Source organism: Camelus bactrianus, chromosome 3 (genome assembly GCF_048773025.1).
Source record: "Camelus bactrianus isolate YW-2024 breed Bactrian camel chromosome 3, ASM4877302v1, whole genome shotgun sequence".
NCBI lineage: Eukaryota > Metazoa > Chordata > Mammalia > Artiodactyla > Camelidae > Camelus > Camelus bactrianus.
Genome location: NC_133541.1, coordinates 2,559,573 through 2,575,575, shown reverse-complemented (window position 1 = coordinate 2,575,575; position 16,003 = coordinate 2,559,573). Strand labels below are relative to the sequence as shown.

The 16,003-nt window shown below is 60.4% G+C and overlaps 1 protein-coding gene across 4 annotated transcripts in view; it reads left to right on the top strand.

Annotated features, from left to right (window-relative positions):
* Positions 1–16,003, top strand: part of LPCAT1 (lysophosphatidylcholine acyltransferase 1) — a 45,402-nt gene that overhangs the window by 20,041 nt on the left and 9,358 nt on the right. For all 4 annotated transcript variants that reach the window (XM_074355789.1, XM_074355779.1, XM_074355798.1 and 1 more), the window contains 7 exons: positions 3,335–3,549; positions 6,665–6,777; positions 8,005–8,065; positions 8,318–8,376; positions 10,155–10,189; positions 11,662–11,716; positions 13,310–13,392. In XM_074355789.1, coding sequence (XP_074211890.1) covers positions 3,335–3,549; positions 6,665–6,777; positions 8,005–8,065; positions 8,318–8,376; positions 10,155–10,189; positions 11,662–11,716; positions 13,310–13,392 — 621 coding nt within the window. The remainder of the gene's footprint in view (positions 1–3,334; positions 3,550–6,664; positions 6,778–8,004; positions 8,066–8,317; positions 8,377–10,154; positions 10,190–11,661; positions 11,717–13,309; positions 13,393–16,003) is intronic.

Below are 16,003 nucleotides of genomic sequence, written 5' to 3'. Positions count from 1 at the left end.
GCCCGTGTGTGTGTGTGACATGCACGCATGACGTGTGTGTGACGTGCACACCTGGCGGGCCCTGTGCAGGGAGATGCGGGGCTTTTTAAGTTTCTTGGGAACTCTGGCTGTTCGGGTCCGTGGAGGCTGACTGCATCTTTCTGTGTGTGCACAGGTGCATGTGTCTGTGCACATGGGTTTGAGTATGTGTGTGTGCATATATGCATTCGAGTGTATGTGCATGTCTGTGTGTATGTATGTGTGCACGTATTTGTGTCTGTGTGCCTGTGTACGTGTGCATGTAAGCATGTGTGTATGCACATGTGTGTGCACGTGTCCTGGTGTGGACCCCAGCTGCATACGTCGCGCACGCTGAGTCCCCCCCGCCTGGCGCAGCCCTCGGGGTGTCCACGCAGCAGTGTTTATTGAGAGCTCAGTGCGCGGCCCTGGGCTGGGCCGGGTCTCCGGGGAGATGAGAACAGACACCAGGCACTGAGCTCCTCAGAGGAGACATGGAGACAGCAGCGGCTGGGCTTGAGCCCTGGGGGGCTGGGAGGAGACTGGCTTGAAATAACAGGGTCCGGGGAGTGGGACACACGCACTAGGAGGCACCATGCACACACACCGTGCAGGCAGCTGGGGGGCGCCTTATTTCGCACTGTGCACAGCGCTGTGGTTTTGAGTAGATCGATGCTGCACTGGGGAGACTTTTTGCTGAATGTAAGAGTGTCATTCAGACTTTTCAAAAATATATCTTAGGTTTTCAGTGAGAGGAGGAATGACACAATTTCATAAAAGACACTTGCTGTATGTTTCAAAACACAAAGTGTTGTAAAAACCGCAGCATCTTCTTACAAAACCCGGCCAGCAGGCTGACCCCTGAGCCAGGCAGGCTGCTCCCGTGGGCACTGCCCTCGGCCAGCTCGCGGTCTGGGAGGACGGTGTGACGTCCACGTCCCGCAGGTGGAGGGCTCAAACCGCAGGGATTCATTTCTCAGGGTTTTAGAGGCTAGAAGTCAGAGATCAAGGTGCCGGCAGACCCGGCTCCTGGTGACACCTCCTCCCGGCTGCAGACCCACCTTCTTATTCATCCTCTCTCTCTTTTATAAGGGCAGCAGTCCTGTTGGACCAGAGCCCCTCCCCAGGACCTCACTGGACCTTTTTACCAAATCCAGTCACACGGCGGGGGGTGGGGGCTTAGGGCTTCAACATAGGAACCTGGGGGGACGCTTGCCCGAGTGGCTGTGTGGGGCTCCCACCCCCAGATCTGAGTCTGTCTCCTTAGCGACTCTGGGATGCCGCGTGGACACAGGAGGCTGCAGCCCGAACTTGGACTTGCTTTTTGCTTTCCTCTGCTCTCCTGGGATGCCCTCCCCACCCCCCACTCCCCGGTGTCTCAGCTTGGAACTGCCCCTGGGAAGCCCCGCAGCGCAGCATCACCTCCTGCCTGCGGCCAGGACCACCCCTGCTAGTGGCCGGCCTGTCCCGGCACTGAGCACTGGGCTCCTCGCTGCTCCAGGACAGGCTCAGGCCCCTCTCCGATGTCGGTGGTTGGGGGTCCCACCAGCACACAGGCCAGCCCACACCCCTCCCAGTGCCAGCTCCTGCCCCATCTGTGAGCGCCCTTTCGGAGCAAAACCATTTGAAACGTGCAGGTCTGTGTTCTCTGCTGTGTCTTACAGTCCCAGGTGGGCCGGGCCCGGGCTGCATGGCTCACACACCCGCCTGGTCGGGGGCCCCTCCACAGTCATGCCCCAGGCGAGGTGTCGGGGGCTCCCCCAACCTGGACCTCTCCCCCATCACTGCTTCTCCCTCCCCCCGGCCCCTACTTCGTGTATCCTGTGCTCTCCTGGTGAGCTCATCCAGGTCTGGGACACTGACCACCATCCATGAGCCAACAGCTCTCCTCCCGCCAAACGCCAAGCTTGTCTGTCTGTGGGTGACCTCAGCTCAACGCATCTGAACTGGACAGCTGGCTCCCATGTCCCCACCTGTTGTAGCTACAGCCACTCCTCCACCCTCCTCACTGGGACCCCCCACCTCACGCCTCCCACCTGTACTGCCCTCAGAAGGCCCTTGACCCCTCCACTCAGCCTACCCCCCATTGTCACTCACCTGAGTTCCCGGAACAGCCTGCCACCTGCCCTCCTGCTTCCTGCACACCTGCTTCGGGGCACAGCTCCCCTCCATGCTCAGCCCTGCAGGGGCGCCCACATCCGCGTCCCCAGTGCCTTTCAGCACCCACCAGGCCCCCAAGACGTGCTGCCCCTCCCACTGTCCTCCTCCCCACTCTGTCCCCCACTGAGGGTGCCCCTGCCTCAGGGCCTTTGCACGGCTGTCCTCCCTGTGGCATGAGCCCCACCTAGCGTGCGCAGCCTCAGCCCTGCCCCACCGCTTCATCCTGAGCCGCCTCCTCTCTGTTCTGACCCTCCTCACCTCTGTCTCCTTCCTGTTTCACCTTTTCACGGACAATGTCTCTTTTTAACTCAGTGTCCATAATTCACTAATTTTTAAAAATTCTTCCTTCCCTCACTAGAGGGTGACAAACCTCAGCTGGGCAGGGCTGGTTGTGGGCGCTCACTGGGGACAGGGTGCGCGCTCTCACTTCTGCCAGAATGACGCAGGAAGGCCAGGTGGTGGAGGCCAGCCCTGCCGCCCTCCTCTTGGCCCCCACAGGCTGCTCTCCGTCGTGTTGGTGGCTTTTCTGCCATTGCCTGCATCACCCTGGGCAAGAGCGGGCTGCTCTGGGCCTGTTGTGGATGGGCCCCAACCACAGGGGGCTCGAGATGGCTGCACACGCAGGGCCACGTGGCAGGAAACAGCATCGCGCCTGCATCCGGGGACGTCAGGCCGCCCGTGGGAACTGAGGTTGGGGAGTTTCGCCCACAGGTCTCTGCTCCTGACCCCGGCCGACTGCCCCTCCACGTCCCAATAACATGTTTTAGGTGTTAATGACGATTTTCCATTGAAAACTTAGACGCTTAGAATGCTGATCAGTCCCTTGACAGTCTCGTCTCTCTGATCTGGCCATGGGCCCCACTCTTTGCCTCAGGGTCCCTGCCGTGTCCAAGCTGCGGTGGGTGCCACGTGGCAGAGCCAGCTTTGGTTTCCTTGACTGACTGAGAGAGTCGTCCCAGACATGTTTAAACAGCCAGAGGGAAGAGCGCGCAGCTCCTCTCCTTCCCTGCTCGGGACGCTTTGGTGACTGCGGCGGCGGGTCCGGCTGGCCTGGACCACGCGCCGGATGGGTGGGCCCTGGCCCAGTTCTCCTCGGGTTGGCGTGGCCCCTGCCGGGCTGTGGGGATCAGGGTGCGTCCGCTGCCAGCCTGGCTGTGACGTGGCGCTTCTGTTGCAGGGTCGTGGATGTTCTGCTCAGGGCCATCATGCGCACCATGTGGTTCGCCGGCGGCTTCCACCGCGTGGCCGTGAAGGGGCAGCAGGCACTGCCCTCCGAGGCCGCCATCCTCACCCTGGCACCACACTCCTCCTACTTCGATGCCATCCCCGTCACCATGACAATGTCCTCCATCGTGATGAAGGCAGAGAGCAGAGACATCCCGATATGGGGAAGTGAGTGAGCCCCCCGCCCACCCCCGCTGGGAGTGAGTGAGCCCCCAACCCCCTCACTGGGAGTGAGTGAGCCCCCCCGCCCCCCCTCACTGGGAGTGAGTGAGCCCCCCTGCCCCCCCCACTGGGAGTGAGTGAGCCCCCCCCTCCACTGGGAGTGAGTGAGCCCCCCGCCCCCCCTGCTGGGAGTGAGTGAGCCCCCTGCTCCCCCCTGGGAGTGAGTGAGCCCCCCGCCCCCCACTGGGAGGGAGGGAGCTCCTCCCCGACTGGGAGTGGGTAAGCCCCGCCCCAGAGCGCGAGCCCCCATCCTGCTGGGAGGGAACCCCCACTTCTGGCCGGTGCAGGTCACAGCACAGGACAGCACGCACCCACACAGGTCACATCCGCCCACGTGAAGTCGGCGCCTGGCCTTGCATCCCTGTTTTCTGTTGTGACTTCTGTAATACCGTTGTGGTCTTTCTTACTAGCACACAAGTGCCCTCGGCTGTAATGTGCTGAAATGCTTCTTCAGATTCTGATAAGAGCGCGTTACCTTATCACACAGAAGTTCCAGAGGCCGGGCTCAGCTCAGTAACTGTCCCAGTGCGTTAGTTGTAGCTGCCACCTGGGGGCGCCAGGACTGCGCTCCTGTCAGAGGCTCCCGGGGCCCCAGGCGTCCTGGGCTCGGGGCCGCCTCCTCTCCATCTCTTCACCATCACGTGGCTTCTCCTCCGTGTGTGTCCGTGAAAGAGACACGTGGGATTATTCAGGGTGACACCCTCTCCGGACCCTCACTAAGTCCATCCGCAAAGAGCCTTTCTTCCAGCTGAGGTCGCGTCGCGGGTTCTGGGCGCCCCGGGTCCACCGCACTGCGGCCGTCCATGTGCCCCTCTCTCTTCAGGGAAGACGCCTTCCCAAGCCCTGCGCCCCGCGCCCCGCGCCCTGGCCGAGAAAGCACTGCTCCGGCTGCCCTTCGTGGGTCGGCCCACCCGTTGCCGCTTCTTCTCCCCGGGGCTCCGTCTCCCCCGGCCCCCTGCCTGGCCCGGCCTGTGCTGCCCACGTCCTCGCCCACCAGCCCCTCTTCCTGTTAGTCTGAGCCAAGTCGGGTGACCAGTGTGTCACGCTGAGCACGACGGGGTGGATTCAGGGGCGGGGCTGTCTGGGCAGGAGGCAGGCAGGGCTCCGGGAGCCTCGCTGCCGTCCTGACCCCTGACTTGACCCTGAGCCGAGTGCAGAGCGCCCCCCAGTGGCCCAGCCATCGTGATTGCCGTCCCTCTTGTCCATAAAGCATGACACTTTTGGACCTTTTGAAAACTCACAGCTTTGGTGAAGAGGTGATTGTTGAAAATATTCAAAATGCATTCACAGTTAGATTTATAAAGGCCAGTTGAGTGATCAGACCGGTGACTTCTTCCATTTTTCCGTCATCCGGTTTCTCTCTGTAGAGCCCGCTGCATTTACAAACTCTTGGAGTTTGGTGCTCAGGTCCTGATGGCAGCGCCCGCCACGCTTCCTTTTAGTAAAACGGGGGTTCGAGCTCTTGCTGCAAACGTGGCTCGGGGCTCGCGGGACAGAGGCTGCGTTTGCTTTCTGTCCTCAGAGCGCACGGTCCTCCAGGGTGGGGACCGGTGTGGTGCCACCCGAGACGCACAGTCTGGGCTCCCCATCGGCCTGAGCCCAGAGAGCCCTTCTGCTTCTCTGCCTTCAGCTTCCAGTTCATCCAAGAGGCTTAAAAAGCCTCTTCGTCAGTGTTCCCGTCTTTGCCATGTAGACAGAAAAGGGAGACTTCCAGGTCTGGCCAGTAAAGCCCACCCCGGCCACGTCTGCAGGCCCCTCCCCCCCGCCCTCCAGGAGGCGACGCCGTGCTCGGGGCCAGACAGTGAGAAGCCTGAGAGATGGTCGGCCGGCCACTTATTTCTCCGTCCCCTTGTCCCTCTGGGCTATTCCCCCCGAGCCCCCTTTCCTTCTCACATCGTTTTGAGCGGCGTCAGGAATAGTTGGCAAGGAAAGGTGAAGCAGTTCCAATTCGGCGAACAAGCGAAATATTTCAAGACGTAAGAAAAAAACGTCACTCAGGTCCATGTGCCTTCGATTTTGTGAGTCCCGTGGCGCCAGCTTCATGGAATTTTATTCTTTTAAAAAATGTGTTCTCTTTGCTTTTTGGAAGACCTCCAAGAAATCAGTCATGAAGTACTGCTCCTTACCAGTGGCAAAAGTGCTCAGAAAGAAGCTCGAGGCTCGCCCTGGGCGCCGCGAGGCGGGGCCGGGTGCGGGGCAGGTGGGCGGGGCCCGCTCACCTCGGGTCAGAGTCTTCACTTCCCGGAAGTGCCTTCCCACCTTCAATGGTGGCGCCCCAGCCTCGCCGAGGGGGTCCTGGGCTGCCACGCCCGCTTAGGACAGGGCCTGTGTGAGTGTCCCGGGGCCGCCGTGACAGATGCTGCAGCCCGGGCAGCTTAACATAGAAAGAAATGTACACTGTCTCACCGCCCTGGGGCCAGGAGCCCAAAATCGAGGTGTGGGCAGGTCAGTTCCCAGGGAGAATCCGTCCCGGGCCCCCCCCCCCCAGCCTTTGCTGGCCCCTAGCTGTTCCGGGCGTCCCCGGTTGTGGCCGCATCTCTCGTCTTTGCCTTCGTTGTCACATGGGCTCTCCCTCGGTGTCCGTCTCTTCTCCCTTCTTCTGGGGTTACCAGCCACTGGTGAAGACCCAGCCCTGTCCAGGACAGCCTTCTCTTAACTTGACCACATCTGCAGAAGCTGGCACCTGGGCTAGGACGTCAGCCTGTCTTTCTGAGGGACACAGCTCAACCCACAGTGGGGCTGGCAGGGTCCAAGCCACACGCCCCAGGCCCTTCTGGTTCTGGGCCTTTCTCGCCTTCCCCGGTGACACAGGTGACCGAAGGCTCTCTGCTCCCTGGAGGGTCAGCCTCGTCTGTCTCTTTCTCCTGATGCGTCATCTGTGGAGCTGTCACTCCTGGCCCCGAGGGTTGTCAGGCTCCCTGGCGTCGTCTGAGTCCAGGGGACTTCGGTGGTTCCCCGACTCCCTCGTGGTCGGGCACCTGCAGCCTCACGTCTCCCTGGTCGCCGTGGGCGGCCCCCGTTGGCCGCTGGCCCCACCCGAGTGCCCTATCCTCTCTTGCAGCTCTGATAAAGTACATCCGGCCCGTGTTCGTGTCCCGATCAGACCAGGATTCCCGCAGGAAGACAGTGGAAGAGATCAAGAGGCGGGCACAGTCCGGTGGGAAGTGGCCACAGGTGCGCAGCCCTGCTCGCGTTTTGAGCAGATTTATTCTTAAAAACGGGAACTTAGAGATTGGAGGAGAAAGGAGGTGTGTGAGGGCAGGCCTGCCCTCCCGGAGGTGGGGTTTGTTTTGCTCCGTTTTACCTTCAAGGTGGCAAATCCAAGGAGGTGCTTGGGTTCTGGAGTTTTAACAACAAAAGAACTAGTGAAAAGCAGTTCTCAGGCATCTCGAGTTCCCAAATCACCTTTATTAAAAATGAATCTTTTTGTCCGTTCTGAGTTGGAAAGAGCTGACCACCCTGCCTCCCTGCACAGTCTCGTGTCCGAATAGTCAGTGAGTCTGCAGGGTGTGTCCACGCACTGCTGAACCCCTCGCTGGGCTCGCCTGGAGCGTCTGCCTCCCTGGGACGTCGGGGAGGCTGAGCTGGGCTGCGAGGCGGGGCCTCTGCTCACACTCCCCGTGGTCGCATTTGACACGAGCTGGTTTGTTCTTGTTTGTCTTCCGCTGAGCCGACGCTGAGAAGCTGGAAATCCCACAGAACTGTGGGGTTCTGGCTGCTCAGAAGACATCGACGGCCTGGCTGGGGGCGCCCACACCCGTGGATGGGCCGCGGCTTCCAGGTGCTCTGGCTGCCCCTCCGAGTGCGGGTCGAACGCCCTCCACTCAGCTCACCTGCCTGACTCTCGGGCGGGCCTGGTAGGGCCCACGCTGGCTCTGTGGGTGAGGCAGTCTTTCCTCCAGGGCCAGGAGTGCATGCGGCCTCACGGCTGGACCTTCCAGCACGCGGGGGAGGGTTCCGCTTAAGTTACGTCGCTGGAAGTCAGCACAAGAGAGTAACTGAAGTCCCAGAGAGGACGGCGGCCGTAGCCGCTGGTTCTGTGGGCGTTGGCGCTGCTGGCCCAGCACCCCGGCCCGAGGCCCCATCCTCGGCCAGGGCTCCCCGCCTGCCCTCTTTGGGCTTGTGGGGTGCCTGCCCCGGGCAGCTGTGTCCAGTCCTCGCAGCAGCCGCACGGTGGGCAGGACCGCCACCCGTTTGCCAGCCCCGCCGTCTACGGGGGCACGAGCTGGGCTGCTTCCCGATGGTAGTAAAGCCAGTCGTCAGAGAGATCAGTGAGCGCTTCCACAGGCACGCCGCCCTGTTCAGCCGAGTGTGGTCGGACGGTCAGAGAGGCGCTGTGAGCATCGCCCCCTGTGAGCTCTGAACCCGCCCCTAACGCTGGTCTTTTTATTCCATTTCAAGATAATGATTTTTCCAGAAGGCACTTGTACCAACAGGACCTGCCTGATTACCTTCAAACCTGGTACGTAGTTTTCTTATTTCCTGTTCTCCCTGAGCCCCTCACTCTGCCAGCACGCCTCGGCCTGGAGGCGCCCCCGTGCCTGTGTGCCGCCGCCCCGGCTTTCTGAGTGTCCACGCAGGCACGGCGCGTGGGCACCGCCGGCCACCGACTGGGAGGGCCTGGCGGAGAGGCCTGTTCTGTTCTGAGACCCGCGCGCGAAGGTGGGCGGAGGACCTGCCGCCCAGAAGTAAGACGGTGTCCCTTCCCCCGCAGGCGCATTCATCCCGGGCGTCCCCGTCCAGCCCGTTGTTCTGCGGTACCCAAACAGACTGGTAAGTGTGCTTTCCTGGGCACAAGGGTCCGTGCAAATTCCCGGGGGATGAGAACTGCGCGGCGTCCCAGCGCACCGCGTTTCCGTCAACCCCGGTGTTCCGGAACCTCCCCCGGCACTCGCTCACAAAGTCCCACTCTTGTGGGTCAGGGAGTGGTGGCTGGTCTCGATCCGGACGTGCTGGTGTGAGACTCCCGTGCCCTCAGCCGCTCTCACTGCCCAGCTCACATGCCAGGATGTTTTGAAATTGAGAATCTTTACGTCCTGAAGGCCGGAGGCCTGGGGCAGCCGTTGGGACTCAGAGGTCCTGCCGGTCTCATGGGCCGGGGGGCCGGGACAAGCCTCCCCTGTGCATCTGTGACCCCCTCCAGCAGGTACCTCAGTGGACGTGGGGCCCTCTGAGCTGAGGGGTCCCGGGCTCGTGCCCCGGCCCTCCTGGGTGCAGGTCCACCGAATGTCACTCAGCAGAGGATGAAAGGTGGATTCGTTCATGAGCCTCCTCTGTCCACTGTGTCTTTCTGACAGTGCCAGAGAAACGCGGGGCATGGCCCGGGGGCTCTGGAGTTGCCAGTGCAGACATGGCAGGATTCCTGTGACATCTGTGCTCACGAGGGGCTTTCGGGCCACCCATTTCCCAGCCAAGCCTGTCGGGTCCAAGGTTTGCGCACTGATCCTGTTCCTGTGGGTGTGGACAGGCCCAGGAGAGCGGCCAGGAAACGGAGGCCAGTCAGAACCAGCAGATGTGACTGTTCTTGTGACTCTGAAGAGGCGTTCGTTAGCCAGTTTCTGAGAAGGAGACTCCGCCATCAGTGTGTGGAATTCTAGATTTCCCCCTTTAAGTTTTGACTTATTTGAAGCACGGCACTGGGTCTTCTGGAGCGTTCGGCTCGGTTGTGCCCAAGCAGGATGTCTGCCTTGTGCTCACAGTCTGTGTCGTATGTTCTTTCGCTGCTTGGGGTTCGAGCCCAGACCTGCACAGTGGGCGGGGGGAGCTGGCCGGGGACCGCGGGAGGCCCCATGGCAGTGGGGTTGCCAGGGGCCATGGGAGGGGTCCAGGTGGTGTCAGGCCTACAGGAGAAGGAAGCCCAGGCTGGTGATGTGACCTGTGTCAGGGGAGAATTGGAACACGTGTCACCCCCGTCCTCACCTGGGTGGCTGGTACAGGGCTGAGGCTGAAGATGGAGAGCTGCGGAAATGCCCCCACGGGGCCCTGGACACACACGGGGTGGGGGAGATGTGGCCCAGCAGTGCTCTGTTCCGCTCCCTCCTGAGCCCGGGGCTGACCTGCCAGTGTCTCTGACTGAGAGTCTGGGCAGGGGGACCTTTGGGGGCACAGGTGGGTGTGGAGTTGGAAGGAGGCTGCCAACAGCATCGTGAAGCTGGGGGGGTGGTGACAGGCAGGGCAAGGCCTGCAGAGCATGTCTGAGAGTCAGGCACACAAAGCGGGCGCCCGTGCCGTAGCCTGCAGGTGCCACACGTACCGGGAGGAGGGCGACAGTGGGAAGAGGGGCGGGACTGGGTCTTAGGTGGATGCTGGAACTGGTGACCGTGCAGCTGTGGGAAGAGAGGTGAGCGTGTCTGGGGGGACCCGGGGGCGGTGAGACGCGCCTTCTGTCCTGCCCCAGAGTGGACGTGAGCGATGAGGGAGACCAGCATCTCTGGGGTCCGAGGTGGGCTGAGTGGAGGGCGGGGCGAGGCGGGCTCGCCCGCAGGAGGAGGAGGGACGCAGCACATGCGGGGTTCCCAGTCCAGATTCATCCGCACCTTTCTTGCCCCCAGGACACCATCACGTGGACGTGGCAAGGACCCGGAGCGTAAGTCAGACCCCGTGCTGTCTTGTTTGTCCCATCCTGCGGGAAAGCGCAGGCCCGCTCGAGTGACTGCAGCAAGCGTGGACGCGGAGCACGTGGCCCGCTGCTGCTGGACCGCAGCTCGGTTCAGCCCCTGAGGCTAATTCAGCTGTTGCAGCACGAGGCTGGCCTTTCTCACACTCCTGGATTCCGGGACTTAACTTAATTGTCTTCAGCCCTGGCGGGAAGGTAACTGAGCACGTCTCTTCCCGCCTGTCTGTCAGCTCAGTGATCACCATCACGTTTCGACCCCAGAGAAGACAGGGGAACCCAGGACCCACCTCTTGCGTGGCTGCAAGAGGCACACAGGGGTCCAGGTGCCAACGTGGGAGCTGACGTTCAAGAGGCAGTGGTGCTGCCACGGAGGCAGGAGGTGGAGGGAGGGTGATGAGGAGAGAGTGGGGACTGGGAGAAGGCCTAGGGAGGAGGCCCTTCGGGTCCTGGTGGCCTGGGCTTGGGGCTGGAAGTGACAAGTACATTGTAGGGCCTGTGTGGTCTGCACTGGGGCTGCCTGGGGACAGCCAGGGAGGGGAGGCAGCTGGTGGGGACAGCCAGGGAGGGGGGACAGCCAGGGAGGGACAGGGGACAGCCAGGGAGGGGCGGACAGCCAGGGAGGGGGGGACAACCAGGGAGGGGCGGACAGCCAGGGAGGGAGGGGGACAGCCAGGGAGGGGGGGACAGCCAGGGAGGGGCGGACAGCCAGGGAGGGAGGGGGACAGCCAGGGAGGGGGGGACAGCCAGGGAGGGGCGGACAGCCAGGGAGGGAGGGGGAACAGCCAGGGAGAGAGGAGGACAGCCAGGGAGGGTGGACAGCCAGGGAGGGAGGGGGGACAGCCAGGGAGGGGGGACAGCCAGGGAGGGAGGGGGGACAGCCAGGGAGGGAGGGGGAACAGCCAGGGAGAGAGGAGGACAGCCAGGGAGGGCGGACAGCCAGGGAGGGATGGGGACAGCCAGGGAGGGAGGAGGACAGCCAGGGAGAGTGGACAGCCAGGGAGGGAGGGGGACAGCCAGGGAGGGAGGAGGACAGCCAGGGAGAGTGGACAGCCAGGGAGGGTGGACAGCCAGGGAGGGAGGGGGACAGCTGGGGGGAGGACAGCCAGGGAAGGACGAGTGTCAGGTGGATGAGGGTTCCTGAGCTGGGGGCCAAGCGGGGGGCTTGCAGGGCTCACTCAAGCAGGTGCAAGTGTATTTAATAAGATCAGTCAGGCTGTTTAACAGAAGTGGCTTTGCTGCTCAGCTCAGCTCATTACCGTGTTTTGAGGTTCAGATTTAGGCTGAGGAAGGCTCAGCCTCCCCCTCTGAAGGAGCATTGCCTGCTCAGTAGTGCCCTCTGCAGGGGAACGGGGTCTGCAGATTCTGCTCCCAAGCTGAGAGTAATTTGACTACAAGGAACTGAGAATCTTTTAACCAGTGGTGTAAATCTGTTTGTTTTTAAGGTTGAAAATCCTGTGGCTCACGCTGTGTCAGTTTCACAATCAAGTGGAAATTGAGGTTTGTAAAGATACAGTGTTACACAAGGTTACTCTGGAACACACCTGTGGATACAATGTCATTTGTATAGTTACAATGTTCTATTCATCTCTGTAGATACAATGTTGCACAGTGTTATGCTGGTGTCTGTGCAGATGCAGTGTCACAGGTGTTCCCGTGGATGTAATGGTACACAGTGCTGTGTTGGTCTCTGCCCAGGCACCATGTTGTGTCCTCTCTCTTGCTTTGAACCCTTTCCATTTCTCATGGCTCCTTAGAGGTGCTTCCCAGTGGTTTTGCATCAATCACTTCGTGTCTCTTGCGTGACTTTTTATCCATCCAGATAGGATTTTTAAATCAACAGGAAGCTAAACCTTCATTCTTTTATCATGGTTAGCATAGCTTAAGGGCATGTGAAATTGACACACATGCAGCTAAGGATTCTTTTGGCCTGTACCTCCCCCCGATCGTAGCACTGCTGAAATCATACTGCTGAATTTATCATTCCTCCATCCTCTGTTTAACACTCAATCAGACCAGGTAGCCTGCCTCCCGGTTTTCAGCCCATCTCCAAAGTCACGACACCCCTGCTCCCTGCTCCCTGCTCAGATGAGTATGGTCCCATTCACACGGCCTGTGAATTACGCTGAGTAGATAAGGAATCGTTTAGTTTCTTAAAAGGGGAACTAACTTGCTCCTCCTACACCTGACAGTGAAAGATGAGTTTTACACAACTTAAAGCGTTTGATTGCTGCCTTCCAGTAAGTACCCCAGACTAACACTCACGTCATCAACAGGCCCAGCTCTCAGCCAGGCTTTTCATTTCAGTAGAACATAAGCCACTTAGTTATAAAAGACTGAGCCAAAAGGGCCGCGGCCCGAGTCCAAGGGCGGCAGGCCCACCACGTGGGGTGTTCTTATGTGACTTGTTGGCTGGCGGCTGGGAGGCAGCGGCGGGGAGGAAGACGCTCTGTGTCAGACCTGGTGTCTAATTTTAAGGGTTGAAAAGAAACTGTATGGCTTTGTAAATCCCTCTGAATTCTTTCCTGTGTCACTCTTATCAGATGCAGTTGACATAGTTCTAAAAATGTAGCCGTGCATGGAAGGCCGTAACTACACGACGAGAACGGGTGGGAGGTCGGGAAGGTCTGCGCTCGTGAATGTCTGCGTTAAAGGAAAGGGGCTTGGTGGTGGCTTTTGCCTTTTCTGCACGGAGTGTAGGACTCACTCGTGTAACACACTGCGTACGCGTCAGTTATGCAGCACATGCTCCCAAGGCGACTCATTGTGCTCTCCAAATGCGGTAGATGTCAACAAGCTATGAACAGTCATTTATTTAGAAATAATTTGCTGTTATCCACAACACAAAACTGAGACCCTTAGAAACGGAAGCACGTGTGTGATTCTTCAGCATCCAAAGACTAAGCCTGTGTGCAAAGTTATGATACGCTGCGCTGGCTTCTGTGTCAGGGGAAGTGGCAGCTTTGAAGGTGATTCTAGGGGCAGGTGCCGACAGATCGTAACTTGTCGGCCTCGTGATCGTCACTTGCGGGGCGACGGTGGGGCGGTGCTCATGGTGCTCATGCAGGTAATGCCGCTCCTCTGTATGCTCAGTTCCTGCCCGTGTACAGCCCCTCGGAGGAGGAGAGGAAGGACCCCGCTCTGTATGCCAGCAACGTGCGGCGCGTGATGGCAGAGTGAGTACACGGCCAGCCCCTGCGGCTGGCTGGCGGTGTCCACGGGATGCCCCGATGCCCTTGGCCTCCCTAAGTGTTCATTACTCAGTGTTCATGCCCAGCCGCCCGCAGCTTTCCTCCTCCACTGTCATCTCATTGCTGTAAAAACAACCAGCAGCATCGGGAAGATGTGTTCGGACCAGCCTGGGCCGAGTAAAGGCCAGAGTGTGCTTGGCTGCACACTTTGTCTCCTGCTTTTGTTGAAGGACATTTCTGTTTGTCCAACATTTGGAAGGTGGTTAATTGCCACTGAATCCTACAAATTGCACCCATCCCCGTTGGTCATTGGTCTCCCTAGGGGCTGCGTCCGTGTGCATCCCCCATCTTGGGCAGCAGGGCCACGGTCAGAGCACCGGCCTGCGCAGACTGGAGGGTCTGGGGTGGAGCACCCTGGACTCTGCTGTCTGTCTGTGTAATGCCATTAAGGCTCTGATTCCATCCTGCCCAGCTGGGTGTGGCATCTGATCCGAGCTGTGTGCACCTGATCTCGTAACATGCCTCCCATCACTTCCACGACAGCACGCATGCGGTTGCAACATCCTCAGTGTCTGTTCACACAGCTCCTGGCTTGTTTCAGATTGCGGCAGCCTTGGCCCACACCCCCGACCGCCTCCGTCCCTCCACGTCTGCCCTTTCTCCTCCTCTCGTCTCCCAGGCGGGGGCTGCCTCTGCGTTTGGCCACCGTGGTGCTGGGAGGGGCACTTAGACCGTGTTCCCCGTGGGGAGCACGCAGCTACAGGGGGTTGGGGTGCTGCCACTGCCCTGGTGTGACAGGTTCTAAAGGAAGCCCCACCTCCTCATACGCACCATCCCCTTTTCAGCACATCCCGTGGGCCTGCGCTGAGCAAAATCACGCATTCACCTCAACACACGTGAATCAAACTCAGCAAGGAGCTCAGTCTGCCCATGCGCCCCGCAGAGTGTTAGGCACCAGGTGTCCAGGGGAACCTGCCCCCTCCTTGGGCTCCCGCCCCTGGGGAGTCCATTGCCCTTCCCTGAACCACACACAGGGATGCAGAGCAGCCAGAACTCAGGATGCACTTGCCCCTGAGGAGACAGGGTGCTCGGGGTCACTCCCGATGAGCCTCTTGATAAGGAAACCATATCACAGAATCACAGGCCCGACAAGTTAGATGTAATTTTTTTTTTAGTTTATGCTCAAATAAATTAACTATTAAATATTTTAAAATATGTATTCTAAAGAAACTCTTACGACGCCCCATACTCTGTTAATGGAGATGCATCGTGTTCAGTGGAGAAGGGCAGATGGCCCGCCAGGTGCACCCTGCCTCACAGCGCAGCAGGACTCTGGAAACATGGGGGTGGGCTGCCGCCTCCCTGGCCCTCAGCCCCACCCAAAAATGTGCCTGAGAAGGGCCCACATCTGGGCGGGCCCCGGCGTCATCCCTCCCCTGTGGGATACTCAGAGAGCTCCCTGTGAGGCTGCCTTCTGTCCCCACTCGACCAGGCCTAAGTGCTCCAGGGGCGTCTTAGCAGCCACGGAAGGAAGCCTTCGAAGTCTCTGCTTCCTCGTTACCAGGCCGTATGCGGCGCTGCCGCGGCGACAAGGAGCTGCCGGCATCCCTGTCCCCCGGGACCTGCCGGCAGCTCCAGGACCCCCAGATGCCACGTCCCGTGTGTAAACTGGTGGGGGCGGGGGTGTGGGTCCCTCAGGTGCCGAGGGCCGGCTGCACCGCCAGAATGTGGGACGGCCCAGCCAGTCCTTGGGCTGGGGGTGCTTGGCGAGTTTCCCGTCGTGGATGTGCTGTCTAATCTCAGGGAAAAGCCGCTTGTCAGGGACTCTGACAAGGTCTGCAGAACGGCTGAGCTCTGACTCCCTCTGACTTCAGGGCAGTGCCCGCCCTGACAGCAGTGGCCCCTCCTGCGGCAAAGATGTGTTGAGCTGAATTAAGCACCCCTGTGGGCGGCGTCACGCTTATAGCACCAGACGCAGGCCAGTGGGCGGAAACCATGTGGCACCACACTAGCCACGAAGCTGGGGCACCCCAGGTCCGAGGAACTGAAGTTTGGGGTCAGCTGTGAGGCCTTTTGTTCGGTGCTACATATGGACGCTCAGCATCGCCCTTCTACACACTGTGGTGTCCAGAGCCCTGGCCACCCAGTGACTCCTGTTAAAACTCCTGCTGGTGGCGGGGGGGTGGGTATGCTCATGCCACAGGCTAAGGGAGGAGGCTGGGCTGAGGGTCTGGGTCCTGGAACCACATCACTCTACCTGCAGCCCCGCTGTCCTGTCCTGTCTCCTCCTTCCAGGTCCTGCTCAGACTGGCCCAGATGTCCCTTCTAGGAGGGGACAGATGGAAGGGCCCCACTCTGGTGGGGGGGCACTGCTCCCCGAGGACATGTGGCCACCCCTGTTTGTCACTCGAGGGTGTGACGGCTCAGGGAGGACAAGACGCCCTCTGGCTGGGGGGGAGCTGCCTGCACCCTCTGACCTGGAGGGGGTTTGGAAGCGAGCTCTTTGCTGGTGTCTCGGCACGTTCCTCCCGTCCAGCCCTTGTGGGTTTACCCGCAGGAAGGTGCTCCACAGTGCGCCCTCCCTCCATTCCTGGCC